General features: G+C 35.3%; 1 protein-coding gene across 7 annotated transcripts in view; it reads left to right on the top strand.

The window, feature by feature from the left end:
• The window catches only part of LOC107149732 (cytochrome P450 2C9-like), a 103,890-nt gene that overhangs the window by 82,101 nt on the left and 8,263 nt on the right, over window positions 1–13,526 (top strand). For all 7 annotated transcript variants that reach the window (XM_015494550.2, XM_048807041.1, XM_048807040.1 and 4 more), the window contains 3 exons: window positions 1,044–1,220; window positions 6,630–6,771; window positions 9,552–9,739. In XM_015494550.2, coding sequence (XP_015350036.1) covers window positions 1,044–1,220; window positions 6,630–6,771; window positions 9,552–9,739 — 507 coding nt within the window. The remainder of the gene's footprint in view (window positions 1–1,043; window positions 1,221–6,629; window positions 6,772–9,551; window positions 9,740–13,526) is intronic.

Here is a 13,526-nt window from a genome sequence, read left to right as displayed (position 1 = left end):
ATACCCCCAGTGACCCAGCTCCTCCAGCCACAACCTGCCTAGAGTTACCACCACCTTAATCACCACAAGTGGATTAATGCCCTGGTTCAATTAAGGCTCTCATTTCTCAACTATTTCACTTCTAAACCCTCTTGTATTTTCTCACACATGAGCTCGTGGGGAACACCTCTCATCTAAACCATAACAACGTTTCAGATGGCATCTGACCTGACAAGGTAATAGAGTTAGTCTAATAAAATGATGGCATTTCAGTCTGTACCATCCTCAATAGATACTTTTGCCTTATGCTTAGTTGGCAGGTTCTGCATTCTTCATAAGTCGATTGTGAGATCTTGTGCATAGTTACTTCATGCCCAAATGTATTTCACAGTATTTTTAAAACCTTCACTATTCTCTAGTATTTATTCTATTTCTCAGGTGCTTCATATAAGAAAAATCAAAGAACAGCATTGTGCTTTTTATTTTTTTTTAACTTGCATTAGTTCTTTTTAATTATATTTAACAATAAGATTTATTTTCACATAATTGTAAAACCATGGAATATAATATGTTCTAATTCACTCCCCACCACTTCCCCTGACCTTCTCCTCCTCCCTCTCCCTATTCTCTTCCCTCTACTCTACTGAGCATCATTCATAATTACCAAGCCTTGTACTCTTTCTCTGGTTACCCAAATTCCCCTAAACTCTGTTCTCACCTACAAAGTATCAGTCATGGTAATTCACACCAAGCTACATTTCCAGATTGTAGAGAAAAATTAGATTGAAAATGGAGAACATTTATATAAATTTTTATCCTTAAAGATGATGGATGAATATAGGAAAGGGTTATCATTTCTGATCCTCTGGTCATGTTTCTCTCCTTGTAATCTTTCTATAAGCTAGGGAATTATTATACACATACAGTGAAAACTTCTCCCACAAGGTGGAAACCAATTTTTAAAAAAAAAAAAAACTTTAAAGTCATATTTTCTAAGATGGGCTAGGCATAATATTCACGTTTTTCTTATCTGTTTCTAATAAATAAATGCTTTTATTTTGTAGGTCTGCAACAATTTTCCTGCTCTCATTGATTATTTCCCAGGGAGTCATAAAACATTTCTCAAGAATTCTTCTGATATAAAACAGCATTTTTTGAAGAAAATAAAGGAACACCAAGAATCCCTAGATATGAACAATCCTCGGGACTTCATCGACTGCTTCCTGATTAAAATGGAAGAGGTAGAATGTGAACAACAGCTCAGTTATCTGATTGCTTCTACATTTTGTGGTTCATTGATTAATCTGTGGTTGCTAGGGCTAGTTCAGTGGTCAGGCAAGATATTCTTGACAAGCACTTTAAGCACATCTCATCTTTATAGATATGAATGAATTATCATAGAAAAATTAAAATTGAATAGTTAAACAGCTAGAATACATGGATACTGTTCTATAGAAACTAAGAATCTACCTGATGAATGACAAAATTCACACCTCAGGTGATAAGGAAATAATTATAGACAAGCTACAAAATATAAAATTGGATTGTTTGTACACAGTGTATAAGAGAATGGGAAACTCTACAATGGTCAGACTGTGTAATGGCTCCTCAGTGATTCAGATCAAGTGACCAAAACATACAAAGGCGGATTTTGTAGGACAGGATCCCTGTTGCCCATTCTAAGATCAACCAGATGCAAAAAGAGTACAGACCAGTATCCTCACAGCTGCCTGCCATGGATGCTGCTCTATGGGGAAGAGTAGCTGGTTCATGAGACACTGAGATTTATGAGAACTTTTTTAATCAAATATTTCCCTGGATAATATATTATCAACTAGATTCCAGAGTTCCAAAACAGTTGCTTCAAACAGTTCATACTAGGTCAGTTGTTTCTTGACTTATACATGGAAGTTGTTATTATACCATCTTTGAGTTGTTACTTCTGTACTGTATCTTTTTTTAAAGGTTTTTATTAATACATTAGAATTATCCATAAGAGTGGGATGTATTGTGATATATCCATACATGCACGTAGCACAAATTTGTCAGTTTCTTTCCCATATACTTCCTATTTCCTCCCTCTTCTCCTTTAACCCCATTCCCTTTGTCTACTGTCCTTGTCTTTTTTCCATTTTGACAATGTCTCTTTATAATTTTTATGTCTGTCTAACTGCTACATATGAGAGAAAACACATGACCCTTGACTTCATGAGTCTGGTTTATCTCACTTAGCACTATGTTCTCCAGTTCCATCTATTTCCTTGAAATTGACATTTCATTCTCTAAGATTGAGTGGAACTTTATTGTGTATACATACCACATGATCTTTATCTATCTATCTGTTGATGGATACATATGCAGGTTTCATAACTTTGGCATTGTGAACTGTACTGCTATAAATGTGTATGCATGCATTGCTAGAGTATGTGACTTTAATTCTTTGGGATAAATATCAAGGAGTGGGATAGATTAGACATTTTGTGTTTCCATTACTACTCTTTTGGAGAAATTTCATTGTGATTTTCATAGTGATTAAACTAATTAACATTCTAACAACGATGTAATATTGTTCTTTTTTCTTCACATTTTTTTCAAACATTTCTTATTGTTTATTTTTTCCATTTATTTTTATCCCTGGATTTCAGCTGTACATAGTGGTAGGATTTGTTGTTACATATTTATACATGCACACAATATCACAATGTCATTCAATCAAAATCATTTTCTAGTATTTTCACTTTCTCTCACCTCCTCACTTCCCCTGTTCCCTTTCTTCTACTCTACTGATTTCCTGTGGTGAGCCGCTTCTGCCGTTTCTGCAGACTATGGTCGCCATTACAAGATGGCGCTGGCTCTGCTGTGGTCTGTGACAAACAACTCCTTATTTGGGAGAGTTGGCACATGATTTTTTCACCACCCTATGAGAAAGCTCCACGTGGCAGCTTTGCATTGGGGCTTGAGATGCTTTATTAAGGCTGGGAGGGGCATCCGAGGGAGAGAAGAAGAAATATCAAGGGCCTGAATAAACTGCTGAAAGAAGATTCCTGAGTTGCATCTTCCTTGCGGGCAAGGGGTCGTGACAATTTCCCATTGATTTTCATGGGATTTCCCCCAACTTTCCTTTTCTTATTTAATTCCTTAGGATGATTATTGAGGAGTGATATAGCTGGGTCATGTGGTGGTTCCAGTCCTAGTATTTGAGGAACCTTCATAATGATTTCCATAGTGGTTGTGCCAATTTACAATCCCACCAACAGTGTAAAAGTGTCTTACTTTTTCCTCTACATCATCTCTGGCATTTATTATTTTTTGTGTTCTTGATGACACACAATCTATTTGGAGATTAAATCTCAGTGTCATTTCAGTTTGAATTTCCTTAATGGCTAAAATGCTGATTATTTTTTATATACTTGACCATTTGTATTTCTTTCGAGAAGTGTGTGTTTAGTTCATTTATGATCATAAATTGCCTTTTAAGGGGCTGTTTGCACAGGAATCTGACTCTGCTCCACTTTGCCTGTCCTCCCAGATCTTCCTTTGAAATCTTGGTGGAATCCTTCATGACTCCCTAATTCCAGAATCTTGCATTAATGCAGTACCAACACTACATGGTCGACACCAAGATTTGCAGCAAACAAGGCTCAAGGGACCATGGATACAGCAGTCTCTCTGACTGCATTATTCTGCACATTGAAATATCTTCCTAGCTCCTTGTGCAAGTAGGGTATTCCCATGGTCTCTGCTCAAAGAAATTTTTACTTTTATACCCTTAACCCTGAGGTAGATGTGATTTTTCCCAATTCCTGAAAGGCTCTCAAACCATGTTTCCTATTGTCCAATTTTAAAGTACTTACCATCCCTTTACTGGCTATAATCTTCTTAACAACCACAAATTCTGTAGCCCCAGTTCTACTTGGACTTTTCAGCCAAACTACAATTTTGCAAATCTTTCTTCTTTTCTTCCTGCTTCTGATTATCATAGTACACTTGGCTAAAAGTCACTATCAAGATCCATGACACAGCCTGAATGCTGTGCAGCCTTGAAATTTCTTCTGCCTGATTAATAGTTTAGCACTATTAAATTCAGCCTCACTGAAAGTCTCAGGACATTGGCAAAATGTAGACCATTTCTTTGCTGGAACATAATATAAATGTCCTCCAGTTCAATTTCCAAGAGTCCCATCCTTTGAAACCTGATTAGCCCCACTTAACTATCCAAAGTCCTATCTACAATCTGGTCTTTGGGTTCTCACCAGAATCACCCATTAAGCTCCACTTACAACATTCTGAGGGATTAGTAACTTGCATCTCTAAACTTCAGATTTCTCCCCCATCAAACCAATTCCAAAGACTTCTGAGCCACATGGAAAAGTTAGTCATATCAATGGCCCCATTTCCAATACCAATTTCTCTTTTAGTCAACTTTTTCTTTGTTGTGACTCCAGATCTGACAAGAACAACATAGAAAAGGAAATATTTATTTTGTCTCATGGTTTCAGAGGTTCAGTCTTTGGTTGGCTGACTCCACAGCTCTGGACCCAAAATGAGGCAAAACATCATGACAGAAAGGCATGGTGGGGGAAAGCAGTTCAGGTCATGGCAACCTAGAAGCAGAAAGACAGCTCCACTCACTATGGACAAAATATAAACCTAAAGTTGCGCCCATAGGGACCTACTTCATCCAGCTATCTATAATTTCTGCTTATCTAGAAATGCTCTTCCACTTCTGATATTTTCTATCCTCTTTAATTTCCTAGGCATTTCTCCCATCTAATTTAGTATATATATTGGACATAGCATAATTGGTTAGATTCTGTGCTCCAGTAATTTCCCCATACCCTCCCCTCTTTTTTTCCCTCTGATCCCCTTCATGTACTCTATTCATTTACCTTCTATTTCTTTTCTCTCTCTACCGTCTACATATTAGCAAAAACATTGAACTTTTGACTCTCTGAGTCTGGCTATTTTTTAACATGATGTTCTCCATTTTCATCCATTGTCCAGCAAGTGACACAATTTCATTCTTCTTTATGGCAGGATGAATACTGTATATATTTATCACATTTTCTCTATACATTTGTCTGCTGAGGGACATCTAGGATGTTTCTCTAACCTGTAATTGTGAATTGCACTGCTATCAACACCAGTATGCATGCATGCATCACTACAGTATACTTATTTTAGTTCTTTGGGGTAAATATCAAAGGGTAGAAGAGTTGGGGAATATGATGGTTTCATTTCTGCTTTGTGCAGATCTCCACACTGCTTTCCAAAGTGGTTGTACCAATTTTCAGTCTGACTGAAAATGTATGCTCCTTTCCCTTGAGATCCTTATTGTTATTTGTATTCTTGATGGTTAACATTCTAAGTGGAGTGTGATAAAATTTCAGTGTAACTTTGGTTGGCAGTTTCCTGATCACAGGGAGGTTGAAATTTTTCTTTTTTGTATATTTGTTGGCCATTTACATTCCTTCTTCTGAGAAATGTCTGTTTAGTTTATTTGCCCATTTACTGATTGGGTCATCTGTTTGATGTTAAGGTTTTTTAAAAAATTATTTATATATTCTAGATGTTAATCTCCTCTCAGAAGAGTACCAAAAAAAAAAAAAAAGATTTTCTCCACTTCTGTAGGCAATTCATACTCCTGTTTTCTTTGCTGTGAAGCAGCTTTTTAATTTAATGCTATCCCACTTATTGATTCTTGGGTTTTTTTTCCCTTGAGCTTTAGACATCTTATTCAGGAAGTTAGAATTCTCACCTTAGGTTTCTTCTGGCCATTCCAGAGTTTCTGGTCTAATTCCTATATCATTGGTCTACTTTGAGTTCACTTTCATGGAGGGTGAGTGATACTAATCAAGTTTCATTCTTCTACATATGGATATCCAGTTTTCTCAGCATTGCTTGTTAAAAATAATTTCTTTTCTTCAACATGTTTTTGGCAACTGTGACAAGTAGCCACGAGGTGGCAGTGTCTATGTGGATTTGTCACTGTGTCTTTTATTCAGTATCATTGTTCTTCATGTCTGTGTTTTTGCCAATACCATGCTATTATCTGAGACTCTGGTGCCTTCCATTTCCTTCACCACATATTATGGATTGCATGTTGTTTGTTCCCTCCAAAACTTATGCTGAAAGTTGTTCCCCATTGTAACAGGGTTGAGAGGTGCTGGGAAAAATATAAACCTCTATTCTTTACAATTCACTCAGGTTCTGGTAGTCTGGTATAGCAAGAGAAAATGGACAAAAACATCATATTTACACTAGATATTATCTTCATGATTAAATCTTACAATCTCAAAGTAATTTTTGTCTTACCTACACGATGTGTCTATATTTTGAGTAGAAAGAAGGAATCAAAAGTGGCAGCAACAGACTTTTTCTTGTATTTTATTGGTAAGAAATATGTTGCATATCCTTCCTAGTTACAAAAAGGATGGTGAACAGAATCTTTAGGTAAAAAGGTTTAAGAGGGTAAGAAATGGAGATTTGGTCAATTAATCTATAGTTTACCATACCACAGAGTAGCTTTTTATAACATTGTATTCTTTTGTTGCTATATTGACTTAACTTTATAACCATATAATTTATTTTGAAATTATTATAATTAAATACTAAATTAATTGTGAAATAAGTGCATGAATTGTTCCTAGGAAAAGGGCAATTCACAGACTGAGTTTACCACTGAAGCCTTAATAAACACTGTGAATGATCTTTTTGGAGCTGGGACAGAGACCACAACCTCCACTCTGAGATATGGACTCCTGCTCCTGATGAAGCACCCAGAGGTCACAGGTATGACCACACATGGTGAGCAGGGTGAATTTTACAACAGAAATTTGACAAGACAGTGCTCACTAGCTCACTCCTCTATCTTATTTGTCTTGAGGAAGACACTTTATATAAAAAAAATTTCTGTGCTGCCTGTTATAATTTGTCCATATTAAATGAAGGGATTAAAAATAAGAGGACATTGTACCTTAGGGGACAGTGACTGAGAGAAGTGAAGGTCAGCATGGGCAGTAGCAAGGCAGTGGAGCTCTGGTCATGTCTGGTTTCCACTAGGAAGTGATTTGCAGCATGCAACAGCCAGCATGAGTTGGCCTAAGACTGAATGTTGGTCTTTCTAAGGAGAAGCCACTTGGAACATTGGGTGTGTTCTTGCAAGATTTCTGTGGAAGTTTTTACTTATTGTGAAAATTTCATGCTTTAATGCTAGGGAAAATCAAAACTCTTCATTGGAGTGTAAATAGAAACTTTCGAAATGTAATGATGTGGCAGGGATATTACTAGAGTCTGAGAAGTTCTCTAAAAGGTTAAAAAACTAACCTTTTCTTTTTAAGTGTTGCTACTTAGAAGATGTGCTGAAGGGAATTTCGCTATTCCCAAAATGTGTTTCCATTAATTTTATGTTTTATGAACAACTCTATTTAGAAATGTACCGTTAAAGAGTTCCGGTAATGCATAGTAGATTAAAAGCAAACACCACATTTTCTTGTTTCAGGACCCCATCAAAACTATTATAAAGTAGCCACAAATGAGAAATACTCCTTTTTAAAGTGGGAAAAGAGGAGGAGAGAAAACAGCCAACAAACCCTCAACAAATTTCTTAAACATAGAGAACAGAAGGAAGGGACATTACTTACTAGAGTGTATCAAGCTGTAGCATATATATCAGAAGAAGAAGTTGTATTAGTGTGGAAAAGTCAATCTGTGTACTGAAAATTATCCATAAGTTTCAGCATTGAGAAACATCAAATGTCAAAATAGTTAGGGGAAATTGGGGCACAAAATAGGAGCCACTCTGTGCTCAGGTGCCCTTTACAATAGCTTTGAACAATTAAATGTTTCCCTCTCATAGGAAGAGAGGTTAACTCTCTAGAGAAACTGAAGTTAACAGGCCCTGTAATTTATTTCAGAACATCCAAGTAATGTTAAAAATCACATGAACTTCCAGGAATAAGCCAGATAGTATAAAAAGAATTATGAATCAGCAAGACATCTGAGTTCTAAAGAACAATTGTTATTTTGCATGTTAATAGAAAATGTGAGAGCCCTTATAACCCCACGTATTAGAAGGTTGAAGCAGGAAGTTGAGGCAAATTCAAGGCTAGCCTAGGCCAGCTTGTCTCAAAACCAAAGGGCTGTGAGTTTGGCTTAAATATAGAGGGCCTCTGGGTCAATCCCCAGAACCAACAAAACAACACAAAACACAAAAACAAAAACCCCCACCAAAACCAACCAAGCAATCAACAAACAATCCCCAAACAACAACAAAACCAAAACATCAACAAAAAGAAAGATGTTTTTAGATCCATCTTTGCTACAAAATTTATCCCCTCTTTTCCCTTTCACAGAAAGATACTAGAGCATAAGCTCCATCCAAATATTCAAAGTCAAGGCAGAGGCAAGGCAGTCACAGGTTCCTGGAATTAGGAGACCATTTGTATAAGAATGGGAGTTTAAGGGAGGTCCTGGGCACCAGGCCTAGGAAACAACCAATTGTGGATATTAAGTAGTTAAAGCAGGGGTAATTGAAGATAAGGAAAATTAAAGAAAGAATCTGAAGTTCAAACATTTAGTTAATTATTACTAGGAGTTTGAAACATCAACCTTTGGATACAATATAAGATAAACAACTTGAAAATTAGGAATTGGAATATGTTGAGAGGTTAAACATATGCAATGAACGAAACGTACACAGTTACCTTACAGGTGAAAATTGGTTATGTAGTCATAATGTTGTAACAAAATATATTGATATAATCAAAAATTGTAATCAAAAATATATAGGAATAGAGAGGGAAAGTATGTCAGCTATGTGGGTGTGCATATTTATTTGTGATATGTATTTTGCATGGAGTAGATTTGGATCTTAATGTTTATTATGAGGACCTCATTAAAAATTGTCTAAAATTGGATAAATCAAGGAACAAAATAGATCATTATTTAGAAAAATGAATATTTCAGAAGAAATTTCTAAATGATTCAAAAAAGGCTACATTTAAAGAATGAGTGATTGAAAAGTTTCAATCACTCATACACATACTCACACACACACACTCACACACACTCACACACACATACACGGAGACATGTATAAGTATAGATTCATTAGTATAATTTAATTTTAAAATGTCATATATGATTTGTTGTAAAATTTATGTTTATTCCTGTTTTTCTATCTGCACTGTTTATAATTATTTAAATAATTATGTGATAACTTGATATTTGGAAACATTTTATCATTTCTACTTATACTGATATCATATATGCTAGAATGTAAGTTTATAGATATATTTTAATACCTAGATTATAGAAGAGTCATGAATGTATGACTCCTATATATTCATGTATATTTATTCATATATATCAGTACTTGATGATAGATATTGATAAATTAATATAGATAGTTATAGGTTATATCATGGATATCTTTTTACATGTGCAGAAGTACTTGTTGCATATAAGTCATGTCTCTAATACCTTTTGGATATACACACACAATGCTTCACATAACCATGAGTTATTTTAAGAAATATACTATTTTTCTCTTTTCCATTGGTCCTTTTCAGCTAAAGTACAAGAAGAGATTGACCATGTGATTGGCAGACACCGCAGCCCCTGCATGCAGGACAAGAGCAGTATGCCCTACACAGAAGCTGTCCTGCATGAAATCCAGAGATACATTGACCTCGTTCCAACCAATCTTCCCCATGCAGTGACCTGTGACATTAAATTCAGGAACTACTTCATTCCCAAGGTAAGATTCTTTTTCCCACATTGAAGTTCCCAAATTCGCAGTATGGTTCTAATCCTTGCCAACACAAGACAAATGAAGTACAAAACTCACCCATGCAGCTCATTGATGTCCTCAGTGCTAGACCAGACTAGGTCATGAGGCTCCATAACTGTTCCTGACAACCATCAGGGAGAACTCTCCCAATTTCTTCTGCTCCTTCAAGTTTGTTTTGTCTACTCTCAGCTGTTTACATTTCCAAACAAATTTTAGAATCAGGTTGTTAATTTCCTAAAACACGCTCCTGTGATATTTTTCAGCATATCATTAAGTCTACAGACCAATTTGGAAAGAATTGACATTTTCACATGTTCAGTATTTTATTTCATGAATATTGTAGATGTTCTACTTTATTTGGGCTTTATTTTGTTCTAATAATGTTTTGTTTTTAATTAAGTAACTCACATTTTTTGAAAGTTTTTTAGTAGGAATTAATATTTTAAAAGCTAATATAAACTGTACAATTTAAATAATGCCTTTTCCCATTTGTTGTTCTTGGCACATGGACATATTGTTACAGTTCTATTTGATGATTTTATATCTAGAATTATTTTTAACTAACTTTTTAAGTAATAAAAAGTTAGTTAAAAAGAATATAATAATTAGTGTTTAGATTCATTTGGAAATTCTGTGCACATTATCCTGCTATCTTGTTAGTATTTGTTTTATCTATTATTTTCTGTTTCTAGTGACCTTAATTTCTGGTTCTTACATTATTGTACTGGCTTGGATTTCCAGCACAGTATTGAAAAGAAGTGGTTTGTTGAGCATACTTTAAGGTTTGTTTTGACTCTAGCAGAAGTTGAAGTTTTCATAATACCCTATTTCATGTGATGTTTTATGTACATTTTGGCAGATATTCTTAATCAGATGAGAGAAGGTTTTCTTTTCTTATAGTTTATCATTTGTTTAACACTAATGTATAATTTTATCAAATGGATTCTCTATATCCATTGATCATGTGTTCATGGTCATATATGTTGGTCCTTTCTCCACTAAATATGCATGTTGTAAGTACATGCACATAGCAGAATTTGATTTTCCAGAGTTTGATAAAGACTTTTTCTCTTCTCACAATTTTTTTTATCTGTACACTCTTGTTATACATATTGATGGGATTTATTGTTACATATTTGTGCATGCACACAATGTAACAATATAGTTTGACCAATATTACTCCCCACTCTTTTGTATTCATATTTTGACAGATTATTCTCCAATTTTTCACATAAAAATTACTTTGTCATATTTCTGTCAAAGTAATGCTGGCCTCAAAAAATAAGGGAGATCATATTTCCTACTTTGAAACTATTTTTCTTGCCTTTCTATACTGCTTCTTTTCTTTTTGTGGCCTCTTCGTTGTATCTTTGGAATACTAGTAATATTTGCCTATGCACAGTTATATAAAAAAAGCTGCAGTTTCAGATAATGTTCATCTTGTTCCAGAAAGATTTCTCTCCTCCTCTACCTCGTAGTTAGAATGGTATAACACTTCCCGACCTGATTCAGAGTTGTGGACTAACACAGTTAAAAATTGACCACAGCTATAAGCCAACCCCTGAGGTTCCCCCTTCTGTGTAATCTTGGAACCAATTTTTATCGCAGCAGCTTTCCAATGAGTCTACCATACAGATTCTATTTTTAGTTAGACTTTCTGCTCAGTATGTTCCAAGCTACTCTATTTCACTTAAAGCCGGAACACATTAACAATGCAATTTACAACTGATAGAACTAAATATGTGTTTTCGTGGTGGAGAAAGAATTATAATTTTAGTAAGGTTAGAAACACTCTTTTCATCTTCTGGAGAAGAGGGAAAGGAGGACTTTCCTGAGAGGTGACGGGCCTTGAGCTGGTGATGACAGGTTTCATACAAGAGTTTGACTTTTAAAATTCACTCTGTTTTCAGCAAACAATGCAAGCAGGAGATCTTGTTATGTCTGGCCTCTTTTGAGTAAAGAGAGCCGAGAAACCAAGGAAAAGAGCTTTTCCTTTCAGCATGGTACATTCCAGTGAAGGGAGTTTGCTCACTGCATACCTTATTCTAATGACCCCTTATGAGTTATAAAAATGAATTCTGATGTCACAGGATTGAGTCACTCAACATAATTGACTATGATAATCTGGCAAATTTTTCCTCTAATGGGCCAGATAGTAAATATTTTAGTCTTTTAGGCAATAGGGTCTCTCTTGTCACTTCTTGTCTCGGCCATAGTTACACAAAAACCTTCATAGATGATATGTAAATGAGTGCAAAAGGTATGTTCCAAAATTCATTCATTTATTTATTTATTATTTATTTTTTAGTTTTATTGATTTTATTTTTTTAAATACATGACAGCAGAATGCATTACAATTCTTACTACACATATAGAGTACAATTTTTCATACCTTTGTATATAGAGTATGTTCATGTCAAATCATGCCTTTATACATGTACTTTGTTTTTTTGCATTACAATTCTTATTACACATATATACCATAATTTTTCATATCTCTGTTTGTATATAAAGTATGTTGACACCCAATTCGCGTTTTCATACATGTACTTTGGATAATGATGTCCATCACATTCCACTGTCTGTGCTAATCCTCTACTCCCTCCCTTTCCCTCCCACCCCTCTGCCCTATTTAGAATTCATCTAATCCTCCCATGCTCCCCCTCCCTACCCCACTATGAGTCAGCCTCCTTATATTAGAGAAAACATTCTGCATTTGGTTTTTTTGGGATTGGCTAACTTCACTTAGCATTATCTTCTCCAAAGCCATCCATTTACCTGCAAATGCCATGATTTTATTCTCTTCTATTGCTGAGTAATATTCCATTGTGTATATATGCCACATTTTTTAATCCATTCATCCACTGAAGGGCATCTAGGTTGGCTCCACAGTTTAGCTATTGTAAATTATGCTGCTATAAGCATTGATGAAAAGTGATTTTTATAATTTCCATATGAGAAAAGATATATATTTTTCAATTTAAAAATTACTAGATAAAAGGCTGTATGTGAACAGATGACAGACTGGATTTGGATGGGTTGTGACTTGCAAATTACTGGTCTGAGCCCTTTCCCTAGAACTTTCTGAATGATAGAAATGTTCTATATCTCTGTTGCCTCATACAGTAGTTACTAGCCACACAAACCTGTTTAGTGCTTGTAACATTATTAGTGCAAGTAAGGAAATGAATTTAATTCATTTTAACTTATATAAATTTATTTCAAATTTATGTAAATTTTAATTTAATTTAATATTTAACTAATCTAAATTTAAATCTGTGGTATGAAGTTAATTGTGTTGAACAGCACATATCTTAGGCTTTTTCCAAGTAGGATTCATTATCTTTCATCATAGGTAGATGAGGGGCAACAAATATAATTAGATAGTGGCAATAAATCCTAGTGTTCTAAAGCACATTAGGATAACTTTGGCTTACAACAATTTATTATGTATTGTTGCGTTGTCGCGCGACTTCTTGCCCGCAAGAAAGACGCAACCCAAGAATCTTCTTTCAACAACTTTATTCAGGCCCCTGATAGTTCTGCTTCTTAGTCTCCGAATCTCCTTGGGATGCCCCTCCCAGCCTTAATAAAGCATCTCAAGCCCCAATGCAAAGCAGCCACGTGGAGCTTTCTCATAGAGTGATGAAAAGTCATGCGCCAACTCTCCCAAACAAGGAGTTGTTTGTCACAGACCACAGCGGAGCCAGCGCCATCATGTAATGGTGACCATAATTTGCATAAACGACAGAAG

The sequence above is a fragment of the Marmota marmota genome, unplaced genomic scaffold (assembly GCF_001458135.2).
Source record: "Marmota marmota marmota unplaced genomic scaffold, marMar, whole genome shotgun sequence".
Lineage (NCBI taxonomy): Eukaryota > Metazoa > Chordata > Mammalia > Rodentia > Sciuridae > Marmota > Marmota marmota.
Note: the sequence above shows the minus strand (reverse complement) of the source record. Positions and strands in the feature narration are given on the sequence as shown.